The 11,832-nt window shown below is 40.3% G+C and overlaps 1 protein-coding gene across 6 annotated transcripts in view; it reads right to left on the reverse strand.

The window, feature by feature from the left end:
* Positions 1–9,629, reverse strand: part of gria4a (glutamate receptor, ionotropic, AMPA 4a) — a 110,046-nt gene extending 100,417 nt beyond the window's left edge. For 2 of the 6 annotated variants that reach the window (XM_088301025.1, XM_088301023.1), the window contains exons 1-2: positions 9,184–9,626; positions 3,428–3,586 (exon numbers count right to left, since the gene is read on the reverse strand). In XM_088301025.1, coding sequence (XP_088157151.1) covers positions 3,428–3,586; positions 9,184–9,277 — 253 coding nt within the window. In that variant the 5' untranslated portion in view covers positions 9,278–9,626. Of the gene's footprint in view, positions 1–3,427; positions 3,587–9,183 lie in introns of all 6 variants that reach the window. The other 4 variants (XM_088301026.1, XM_088301027.1, XM_088301028.1 and 1 more) reach the window with 3 other exon arrangements.
* Between the last annotated feature and the right edge of the window lie 2,203 nt (positions 9,630–11,832).

An 11,832-nucleotide genomic window follows, 5' to 3' on the forward strand; every position in this document is an offset into this window, starting at 1 on the left:
ACATTCGTCAATTTGGGCGGGACACGATATGGATTCATCCATTATTGACTGTCATTGGGAGATTTCAGTCCAGAGTGACAGTATCACATCATGATTCAACAGTTAATTTTTGTTTTGACTTGGAAGCATCTTGTACCTTAAAATCTGAACCCTCACCCTGACCGTCGTAAAACTTTAAATCATATTTTAAGGAAAATGTCCCTCAGCTGCCGAATTCCGAGCTGCTATACGCGTTGGCACTTATGGTCAAATGTAGTTATTTTATTGATTTTACATTTTACAGTAATTTTATTTTTCACTTGTATGACATGAGTGTCATTGATTCGCAATTTAAGTCCAGCGGGTACTAAAAGTCAATGTTATTGTTTTATCATAATTTAAACACTTTCGTAAAATCCGAATGCACTGTGGTCAACCTTTACGTTTCACTGTATTTCTCAATCTTAATAGATTTCTAACAACGTATTTTGTTATTCTGCAGTTAATTTACAATTTACAATTTACAACTATAATGGTGTCCCTGCCCTCACACGCATCTGGATTAAGGACTTTCTGACCAACAGACCCCAGACTGTGTTGCTCGGCCCCTACACGCCCTCCACCCGTACGCTGAGCACCGGTTCCCCTCAAGGACGCGTGCTGAGCCCTCCCCTATACGCCCTCTACACCTACGACTGCAGCCCGGCCCACGGCAACAACACCATCGTCAAGTTTGCCGACGACACGACAGTGGTCGGTCTGATCTCGGAAGGTGACGAGACAGCCTACAGAGAGGAGGTCCAAAGACTGACGGCTTGGTGCGAGGACAACAGACTGCAACTCAACATTGCAAAAACAAAGGAGATGGTCATCGACTTCAGGAGGAACAAGACGGTGCCGCCCCCCACCCCTCTGCATCGAAGGCGTGTGTGTGGAGAGGGTCCACATGTTCAATTTTCTGGGAGTACAGATCTCCGATGACCTTTCCTGGACACACAACACCACAGCAGTGGTAAAGAAGGTCCACCAGCGTCTGCACTTCCTGAGAGTCCTCAGGAAATTCAACCTGGACAGGAAGCTGCTGCTGGCCTTCTACCACTCGTCCATCGAGAGCCTGCTGACGTACTGTGTCTCCACCTGGTACAGCGGCTGCACTGAGGCGGACAGAGTGAGGATCCAGAGGACGGTCAAAACAGCGCAAAGGATTATTGGCTGCCCTCTCCCCTCACTGTCGGACATCTACACCGCCCGGTCCCTCAGAAGGGCTCTCAACATCGTCAAAGACAATACCCACCCAAACTCACACCTGTTCGACCTGATGCCCTGTGGCAGGCGCTACAGGTGCCTCAAATCAAGGACCAATAGACTGAGAAACAGTTTCTTCCCAAGAGCCATCTCCATTCTAAACTCTCACACACACACACACGACCACCCGCACCTTGCAGAACAGCAACGTGATGTGTTTTTATATACCCTATTCAGTATTATTTTCCATTGCACTAACTATTCTCTTATTTATCTAATTTATATATTTATCTGAATTATTGTTGTATTGCATTGGAGAGGGGAGCTCTCTAATCTCGTTGCACGCTTGAGTACAACGACAATAAAGGGATTTCTGATTCTGATTCTGATTCTGATAACAGAATTTGCTTGTCATTATTGCGGTTTGGTGTCCTCATTGTTGTTGTCCAGGTATGGTTAGTATACAGTAGCGGTCAAAAGTTTGGAAATTGCTTCCAATAATAATTGAAGTAAACTCATTCAAACAACAGCATCCCACTCCACCAAACAATTGTCTTCGGACTCATACACCTGCCACACAGAGGCCTCACTGCAAGAAATTGTTGACTGGCCAATACAAGCGCCAAAACTGGGCGTCCAAGTCGAGATTATTTCCAGCACTCGGTCAAAAGATGATATTAAAAGATTAGCTTCAAATAACCTGCACGGAAATCAATACACAGAAGAGCTTCTGCCAATCCGCTCAGACTTCTTTTATGATGGTATTAAGTTTTTGGGGTTGCTGCAGTGTTAGCTCCAGTGGTACAAAATAAGAGTTTTGTTTTAGCACAATCAAGTTACATTCCATCGATATGACATCTATAAAAAGAAAGAAATGCACTAGATAATATAGATTTTTGCATTTGGGTTTTCTATATATAAGAAGATAGCACCATTAAGAGAAGAGAGAACTCTGAGAAGGCCAAATTAACAAAGTCATCATCATCTGTTTTTTTTTTTTGTTTTTTTTGCGGACTGGCTTTCGCGGGAGGGGGCGGGTCTTCTTGACTAATAAAAAGCTAAAACAACATCCACTGTGTATTTTTATGTGCTTTAATATGGCAACTGTGGTAACGCGACAGATACCACAGAACGCCTCTAACGAGCAAGAACGTGCAACACAAAAGCGTGGGGGGGGGTTATTTTGTAGATATTACAATAAACGTGCAGCCACAATTTTACATAAGTATATTAGCAGCGGCCTTCTGAAATGTGCCAACTTTATGCACGACAGAACAAGTGTATGAATGAACATATATAACTCCCCATAATGCTTTCTCAAGAGCCGCTCGCCGCATATTGTAAAGAGCAGGCTTCGTATGTGTTCTTAGAAAACATTTTTACTCATTTTGCTAACTTGTCGGTTTCATATTAGCGAAATGTGACTAAGACAATTAATTTGTGTCGAGAGTCCATCATAGATGGATGTACCAGAGAGATAACGATCACCTTTCAAAATAAAATGTTTTTCAGCCTCAAATACAGCAAGTTTGTTTTCTTTCATCTGTGCGGCCCGGTGCAGCCCGGTCCAAAGTGGCCCCTGTCCCGGTACCGGTCCATTGTTTTAGAGGACATACTGGCTGGGAGCCGACCACTTGTAGGTAGACTTCTGTACTTGCAATTACTTTTTTAAGTGTATTTTTTACTTCTTCAAAGAGCAATGTTATGAATCACACAAACTACAAAACATTTAAGATTCATCATAAAATTTCACAACTGAAATAAAATGTTAACTAGGCAGCAGACACTAAATTCTACATTAATATAACTTCTTCCGCAGGGCCAATTGTGGCCAGATAGAATTTGTACAGCATAATAATAATAATAATAATAATAATATTCCCTTTATTAGTCCCACAATGGGGAAATTCGAGATTCGAACCCAGGCCTCCTGGGGAGACTGGGTCCTGAACGCGGCGCCTTAGACCACTCGGCCATCCTGGCAGCCAATCATTGGAACTTGGCTGTTTCAATCAAATTATTGATTTGTAACGGCTTTTTAGTGGTCTACAACAAGTACATTACCATATACATCTCCATGTATGCCAACTCATAATGCAGACTCAGCACTGGAAAAATTTTTCTGCACTACTCAACTTCCAAATATTGCGTAATATTCTGCAGCGATTACATTACAGAATATAAAAAAGGCGTAGATACTTACATGCATTGGTGACCGCAAAACTGTTGGCTGTCTCTATATTGTCGACATGTGGGACCAGGTTGAAAGGGGCTTCCGTAGCGTTAGGGCTGGTGTTGTGAAGGAAGATAGCTAGTCGGAACGCTGTGTACTCCTGATCAGTATTCCTAATGAATAAGCCGCCTAGGGAGTGAGATAAGGGAAAAGGTGATGGAGAGGAGAAAGAGAGGGATGTGCGTCAAGAAAGATTGATGAGGAGAGAGGGCAGATGATAAAAAGAGAGAGAGAGAATGGTTAAAGATCATTACCATTTCTAGGAATAGTCTTTTGTCTTGTGTCTTTTAGCACATAACCATGAAAGAAAATCTATGGATACCATTACTGTTCATTTCATTGAGGAAATGAAAAAAAAAAAAGCGATAGGCATGTAAGGGAAGGAGAAAATAGAAACATCTCGTATGTCAGAGGTCAGTGGACAAAAAGATAATGAGCTGAAGAGAAGGTAACAGATAACAGAGGAAGGCCAGATCACAAAAATGTCAGCCACGCAAGGGAAGAGCAGAGGCCACGCACAAAAAAGGGTCGTCGATGTGGATACAAAGTATCAGTTGGCCTTTTAAAATGAGACACTCGTATCCCATACGACCAAACGAGAGTGTGATCAAAGATAAAAGAAATGAGACAAAATCAAACTATTCAAAAATTTGAAGTGAAATTCAAAAGGAGAGCAAAGATGGGTGTGAGAGTGGGGACAATTGAGCGTTGATGGCTGTGAAAAGCAGAGCGCCACATACTGAAAGCTCCATGCAAAGAAAAGCTTTTACAAATTCACAAAGAGTCCCAGAGGGGCTCCTTTTTATGAACTAAGCCAGAGACATTGTAATCTGACTAACACCAGTAACTATGCTAATGAAGTGAAAATGAATAAAATATGACTATCATTCGTACAAATTCAATAGGAGAATAAACACATGTATACAAAACATGAAAATCAACAAACATGGTCGACTTGTACACTGTGTCCAAATGCCATTTTAATTGCGACATAAAACTTGTTTGTAGGACCTTGCGGACAAAATATAATGAAAAACGAATTAACCAAAATCACTAAATTGTTCACTGTCAGACGTGGACAAAAAGCATGTGAAAATAGCACCCTAACATTTTGAACTCCAACTCCACCAAGAATGTGAAATCCACTCAAAAGGACATTTGTGAGTTTCTGTTGTTGGATATCAGGCCCTAGCTGACTCACAATATCTGTTCTAGTACATGTTAAAGGTATTTGGTGGGCTGAAGGTCAGGTGCCTGTCAAGTTCTTTCTAACCAAACTCATCCCAAAAAGTATGTAGGGCTAAACCGACGAGAAAAAAAGTCATAATATTATTTTTGTCTTTAAGACGAATCCAAAATTGCAAGATTTAAGATTAGAAGGTTAAATTGAAAGATCTGTGTTGTTATATAACATTATTATTATTATTATTATTATTATTATTATTATTATTATTATTATTATTATTATTATTATTATTATTATTATTATTTATTTTGGGGGGAATCTGTATTATGTCATGTATACATTATTCATCCACTTTTCTCTTTTTTATTATCCTCTGTAATACACTTAACTATCATATTCAATCATATTCAACTGTTTTGAATTTGGACTTTTATGTACTTGCATGAAAAATGTGACCTCAATACATCTTTAAGAACTATGTTGAAAGCGACATTCTCCGTTGTCACACGCGCAGAGCCTGCCCTACCCAATGTGGCACCCAAGGCAAAATTTTATAGGGCTTCCACCCTCCCACATTGGTGATTTACATTCGCCTGCAACGCAAATCTAATTTATATGATAACCTGTCACCCCAGATACATGCTTAACAAATTACAATTAAGGACAAAGAAATCGGAAATAAAATATAATTACCTTTAACCAAATTATAAAATCTTGTAAATAAATGAATAAACGCAATCATAATAATAGTGATAAATTACAATAAATTAGAAGAATGAAGATGATATTATAGTGTCCCACCAAGTACTGGTGTTCTGAAATTCCTTCCTACCTGTCCTGACGTCCTACAAATGTCAGTTGTCAATTGCAAGAGACTCGTAGAGTTAGGATTGGGGATAGAATTAGGGTTAGGCTGTCGAATCAGTTTCGCACGGATAGGGCATTATAGCAGGAAACTGGTACCAAAACCGAACCGATCATTCTTAAGCACCAATATTTTCCCACAAAAAAAGAAATGCAGCAAAGTAACTCAACTTCATGTTGAAAGGGTGACGCCTTTCAGTATGTTACTGCTGCACCAATCCAGCGACGTACGCTAGTTTGCATTACACGTCTGATAGGCAGGGCCCAGCGAACAGTCACATGGAGAAATTTTATCTGCAAGTTGTGCTCTAGAGTTCCAAGCTTAAGAGCGCAATCAATATTCAAAGAACCACAAGTTCATGTGTGACACATTTCAAACACTTCAATTCACGTGACGTCAAACGTGTTTGAAGTGTTTTTGCATAAGCATTCTTGTTCCCAATCTTTTTCGGTTTGTATAACGATTAACGATATTATAATTTGTCTGCGGATTTGATTTACAGATCGAGTAGTACTTTTTTTCCGTATTACAAGCTGCTATAGCATGAAAAACACCGTCCACCCCTCAGGATTGTTTGTTCGCCATCCCTCTGCTGGTTCACCATATCCAATCAACAAACCAATCAATGTACAAATTTCCATTAATTGTTTTCATTTTTTTTAATTTATTTATATATTTGATGGTTAGCTCGGGGCCTATAAGTTGGTAAAGGCAGCCCTGGTCACATCAAAAAGTTTGTCTTTTCTGATATTTTTACATTGCTTTACGTTTTACATTTTAATTCATGATAGCGTTTGAATGTTATGAGTTAATAGGAAATACATTTTTTTTAAATTTTTTTTTTTATAATTACTCAGTGAGTGATTGGATTCAATGTGACCCTTCCGTTCATTTGTAACTGCGAAACAGAACTGGGCCTTCCCTGAACTGCTACCACCAAGATTCAGGAGCAATTAGTGGGGCTGGGGATTGAATTGGCACGAGTTCAAGCCCCTAATTGATTAATTAATAAATAAGTTTGTCCCATTACTTTTGTACATGCACCTTGGATTTTTATTGTATTTATCTTCCCTTTTTTTCCCCATTGTGTTTTAATGTAACATTATTTTCAATTTCATCAACCTCTGAGGTTTTGTTCAATACTTCAAGGGCTGAACAGATTGGGACCAAAGTGATTGAGTTGACTTTTAACAGTAAAAGAGCGGAAGAGATGGGAGGGGAAGAGAAAAGATGACAAGGGAGGAGTCGGCAGGCAGCACATAATGAACGCGGCCATTATTATGACAAGGTGCCATCTACCTTGGTCTGTGTGTGTCTTCTTCCCACTAGAGGTTGATCCTGCATGCTCTTATTTTATCTTATCTCAGATAATTGACACACAATTATTAAAGATTGATCTTTAAAACGAAACAGGGAACGCGCATGTGCACAAGAAATATGATTGAGCTGGCATGAAATTTCATGTGCTGTACATTAATGATTCTAAATCCAAAAAGTTCAAACCGCTTTCATGCATGACATCACACGGGAGGCCGGCAAATGTTGTGAGGTGTGAGCCTAAGTAAGTATGAAATGTTAAAGAAGGACAAGACCCCAGCTGGCCCATTTTTCACTAACGAGTTCAGTTTTTAATTTTTTTTTGATCAGGAAGCTGAAATTAGTTATCATTTATTTGACTGCAGATGTCATTTTTACATGCAAATCTATTACCGTATTTTCCGGACTATAAGCTGCTACTTTTTTCCTAGACCGTGCGGCCACAATACAGCGGAGCGGCTTTTCTGTTAATTTTTCTTTCACCGGTAGGGGCACTCTATAGTTCAGAAAATACGCTAAATAAATCAGAATTTTTTGGCACTGTTTATGTAACTTTATGTGCATCCGCAGTACAAAATCTATATGCAGTCTGTTTTAGACGCCGTTCAGTAGAACCTTGAAATTGGAACCTCATTTAAGTCGTACAATTGAGCATTTGAAAAATCAATATACTGGTCTAAACTATGCCCATCAAGTGTAAAGCACACAATTTCAGAGTTCAAACTGCTGTCATGCATGACATCACACGGGAGGCCTGCAAATATTGTTAATGAGCATGTCTTGTGCTTTTTTTCATTGAATTTTATGTGGCCTTTTTGTGGCACTTATTCCAAAAGATAAACCGTCATCATCGATGGCCTTGTGCTCGACATCAGCATATCACGAAAAGCATTCCACAAACTCCATTGAGTGATCATCATCAGGATTTATTCCAAAATATGGAAAGCCGTCCTGCCTGACGTCATGTCAAGAAATCTCTGTTCACCCAGCATCATCCTTTTTCTTCTTCTTGTTGTGACTTTTGGCTTTTTTTTTTTAGGTTTTACATTGGCTGGCTCACTCTTGTCCGACTGAATGAATTAAAATCATGTAAAAAGTGTGTGAAAAAATCACCTGTACAGTTAATAAAGGCATTATGATGTTTTACTTGGGAACTGATTTGTTTCATTTGCATTATTTAAACAATTTGCGATTTGTCTCTGGTAGTGTGCTGCCTTTCGTGGACATGACGCAGGTTCAATTCCCGACAACTGTCTCAACAGCCAGCCTTCGTTATTCCCAAGCCAGAATTAAAAATAAATGAATTGTCAATGGTAACCGTGATAGGACAACTTGAAAGTTGCAACATACAAAATGTGATTGTCTTTCCCCCCTGAAGTCCAAAAGTACAGCTGGTTGACGAGTCTAACCGTGAAAACCACAGAACAAAGCGTTATATGAATTTTATACCGCAGACGCATGTATCCAAGTCTTTAAGTGAACGACGAGACAGGCAAACAGAACGGTCACGTTTACCTCCAATCAGCATATACTGCATATATCTCCACTCATGTACTGGCGTTCGTATACATGCGACGTACATGAGTGAGCAGCGCATATGTAAAAATATGAAGCAGCATGAACCATGTAATACTGTGTAATGTAATGCAGTGAAAGGTCCCCTGTAAGTGATGACCCGCAAGAATCATCCGTCAGCCGCCTTTTACAGCACCCTTGGCAGTGTGAGCACACTCCACATTGCATGTTTGATATGCTGTGTGTTCAGAAAGCAATGCAGACGTGTAGGGGTGGCCAATTTCCCCCGAAAAAAATTGAGCGTACTAAGTTTACCATCAACAGTAGGTACAGAGTCACGCAAATAAATCCCATTATAGGACCTCCCAAGTTCCAAGTGCCCCCCACAAGGAGTGATGCAGTGAATTCATTATCACACATTGCGTGCCTGTGGCGTGTGCGCGCCACACAAACTCGCGTGCACGTGCGTTCATCTGCAACGGTGATCCCTATTTTGCGAACTTTGTCACTTGGTTCATGTGCTTGTCAAGGAATTGCTATTGCTTTCACAAGAAGGAGAAACAAGGAGACCTCGAGGGTGAGAGACGGGGAGAGAGGGAGGGAATACTGCAGTGCCTAAAGAGAGATAAGACTGAAGAAGGTAAAAGCTTTTTAAATATTCACACACAGACAAAATCAAACACTTTGCATGCATTGTATTTGTATGGTTTGGAGAATGAGTTACAATAAAGAACCTTGCTCAATGTGTTTCCATGCTACGATTTTGTTTCTTAAATTTTTTTCAGATGCTTTTAGACTTTGAAAATGCACATCTGCAAGGGGAAAAAAAGCTCTCCAACTCACCAATCTGCACTGAACTGGGGAACGCTCCCGTCGACAACCCCCAGAGGACGGAACACAAGCCCAGAAAGTGCCAAGAGAAAATATTAATCCTCATGTTTCTTCACTTGGGTCCCCTCAAAAAGTGTTGCGATACATTGACAAGGAAGAAGGGGGGAATATGATGGAAGGAAAAAAGAGAGAAGCGTTTTCTCCTTGTACTGTATGTTTTTTCCCCCAGGGTAGTATTCCTATTCCATGGTGGGCTTCTAGCGGTTATTCCCCCCTGCGTGCAGAGTCCGCTCAGGAGCGAGCTGTGTGTCCGATGCACATGGAAAGACAGAGGCGGTAAGAAGGAGTGGAGAAAGTCGTTACAAGATTGGCGAGCTTGGAGAGCAGACTGCATGGAGCAACTGGACATGCGCGCCCCCTCCTCCCTCTTGCTCGCCTCCCTCTTTCAGTCTCTCACATTCTCACTCGCTCTTTCTACATCATATACTTTCTCCTTCCGTGTATCGCTGCTGGTGATTCAGCGCTCATATGGGAAGGTGTGGATTACGTGCGCCTCATTTATGCACTTTTTACCCGCTTGTAATCACGGAACTGATGTCAAATGTCTCATCTAGTTTTTCTTATTCTCCTTGCACGAGTCATAGAGGAAACGACCTGTTCATTTCCCTCAATAAGTTTAAATGAAGGATTCCGCAAACCATCCTGACGCAATTGTCCAAACTAGTCTCGTGTGTCTGTTCCAGGTTTAGCCGCACTGTTATTAACATAAAGGACGAGAGCAAACAACTGGGTACAGAAAATGAAGAAGCACAGACTAAAGTTATTTTGTGATTTTTTTTTTCCTCAATAAAATGCAACCACAACACGTGACGTTGTAAATCTTGCACCCGTGAACAGCGCTTGCTTATTCTCCGTTTTCCTCGCACATTCCAAAACCATACATGGTAGGTTGATTAAACCCGTCTATGTGTGACTTGCGATTGGCTGATATCCAGTCCAAGCTGCACCCCGGCTACTGCCCGACCCTCGTCAGGATAAGCAGATCGGATAATGGATGGCTGTATGACACATTGGGCTACGTATACACGTTACAACACGCGCGCACACGCACCACGCACACACAGACAACCATATATATATATATATATATATATATATATATATATATATATATATACATATATATAGTGTATAGCATTTATTCTTATTTGGGGCATAAGTGAGCTACAGCCTATCCCTTCTGACTTTGAGCAGTACACCCGACGGTTAGACAAACAACTACTCACTTAATGGACTTCTAACTGTGAGGCAGGCATGCTAAGCACCGTACCACATTATGTGCTGCCCCTTCTATAGAGCCATCATGCTCAAAATAATGTCTTTGTTGATGCAATGTTACAAAAATGAACATAATGCTCAGTCATATGCATTAATCCAGGTGCGTCTTATCGGTGAAATTTTTTTTTGGGAACCCCACTTCTTCATTGCCGCAAATTGAAGATACTCTGGAGAGCCCCTGTCTGTGACATCATCACCTTACTATAGTGCCAATGTTTGTATTAATAGTCCCGTATTAGTGCCTCAAACACAGCCAGACCGACGAGTATGTCCATTATTTTCCAACAAATTATAAAGATCTTAATGCGTGTGCGGTCATTATGTTTTCTTTTGGAATAGATCACAATGACCTGCACTGATATCACATGCTTTCGACACAGGCTTGAACTGTCCATGGTGCTGAAAGCCAGCAATGAAGTAGGCTGGACGCAGGATGCAAAAAAAAAAAGTGGTCCCAAATGCATCAATTAATTTGTAAAATGTAATAATACTCTTTTTTTAATAAGGATGCAGATTAGTGGATTGTGGTGAATACATCTGCCATGCACTTGCAAGATCCTGGGTTTGAATCTTGTCCCTGGACCTCCTATGTGGAGTTTGCACAATAAGCACACTTAGTGTAGGTTTTCTACAAATGCTTTGCTTCCTCCCACATTTTAAAACATGCAGTTTGCTGAAGGGCCTAATTAATCAATAGGTGTGAATGGGAGTGTTGAGTGTTTGATTATTATATGCTCAAGATGCCTAGTAGCCACTCCAAGGTGTATTTCACGTCTTGCGCAAAGTCAGCTGCAATAGACGATAGCTTACTCGTGACCCTAGTGAGGACTTGCACTAAGGAAAATGGATGGATGACAGAATTCTTAAATAACCATAATATGACTGTTATTATTATTATTATGAAATAATTTCTTGTCCCAGGCTTAAAATGTTGTCAAACTTCATACTTTAAAGGCAAATGTCTCTGCTACAAAAGTTGCATAAAAGCTTGACTCAGGTGTGCTGTAGCTGTCAAATATGTCAGCAAATCTTACCTCCTGCACACATTTTGTCATGTGACAGTTGGACACTAGAGTCCATTAATACACATTCTATTATTTCTTCCAGAAAATGTCATTTTTGCAATCCACACAAATGATCCCACAAGAGATTCCGTAACCTTTGAAGTACCACCTCTAAAATCCTCATCTGACTGACCCACACCGTCTAATTTTTCGCCTAATATTTTACTCTCAAATTTTACTCTGTTAACCGGGATCAAATAGACTGGTTAGAGTAAAATCTACTCTATGAAATTTACCATGTGGCCAGTGCTAATTAATA

This window comes from Idiotropiscis lumnitzeri, chromosome 7, assembly GCF_059441095.1.
Source record: "Idiotropiscis lumnitzeri isolate Australia: NSW breed Sydney's pygmy pipehorse chromosome 7, RoL_Ilum_1.0, whole genome shotgun sequence".
Classification (NCBI taxonomy): domain Eukaryota; kingdom Metazoa; phylum Chordata; class Actinopteri; order Syngnathiformes; family Syngnathidae; genus Idiotropiscis; species Idiotropiscis lumnitzeri.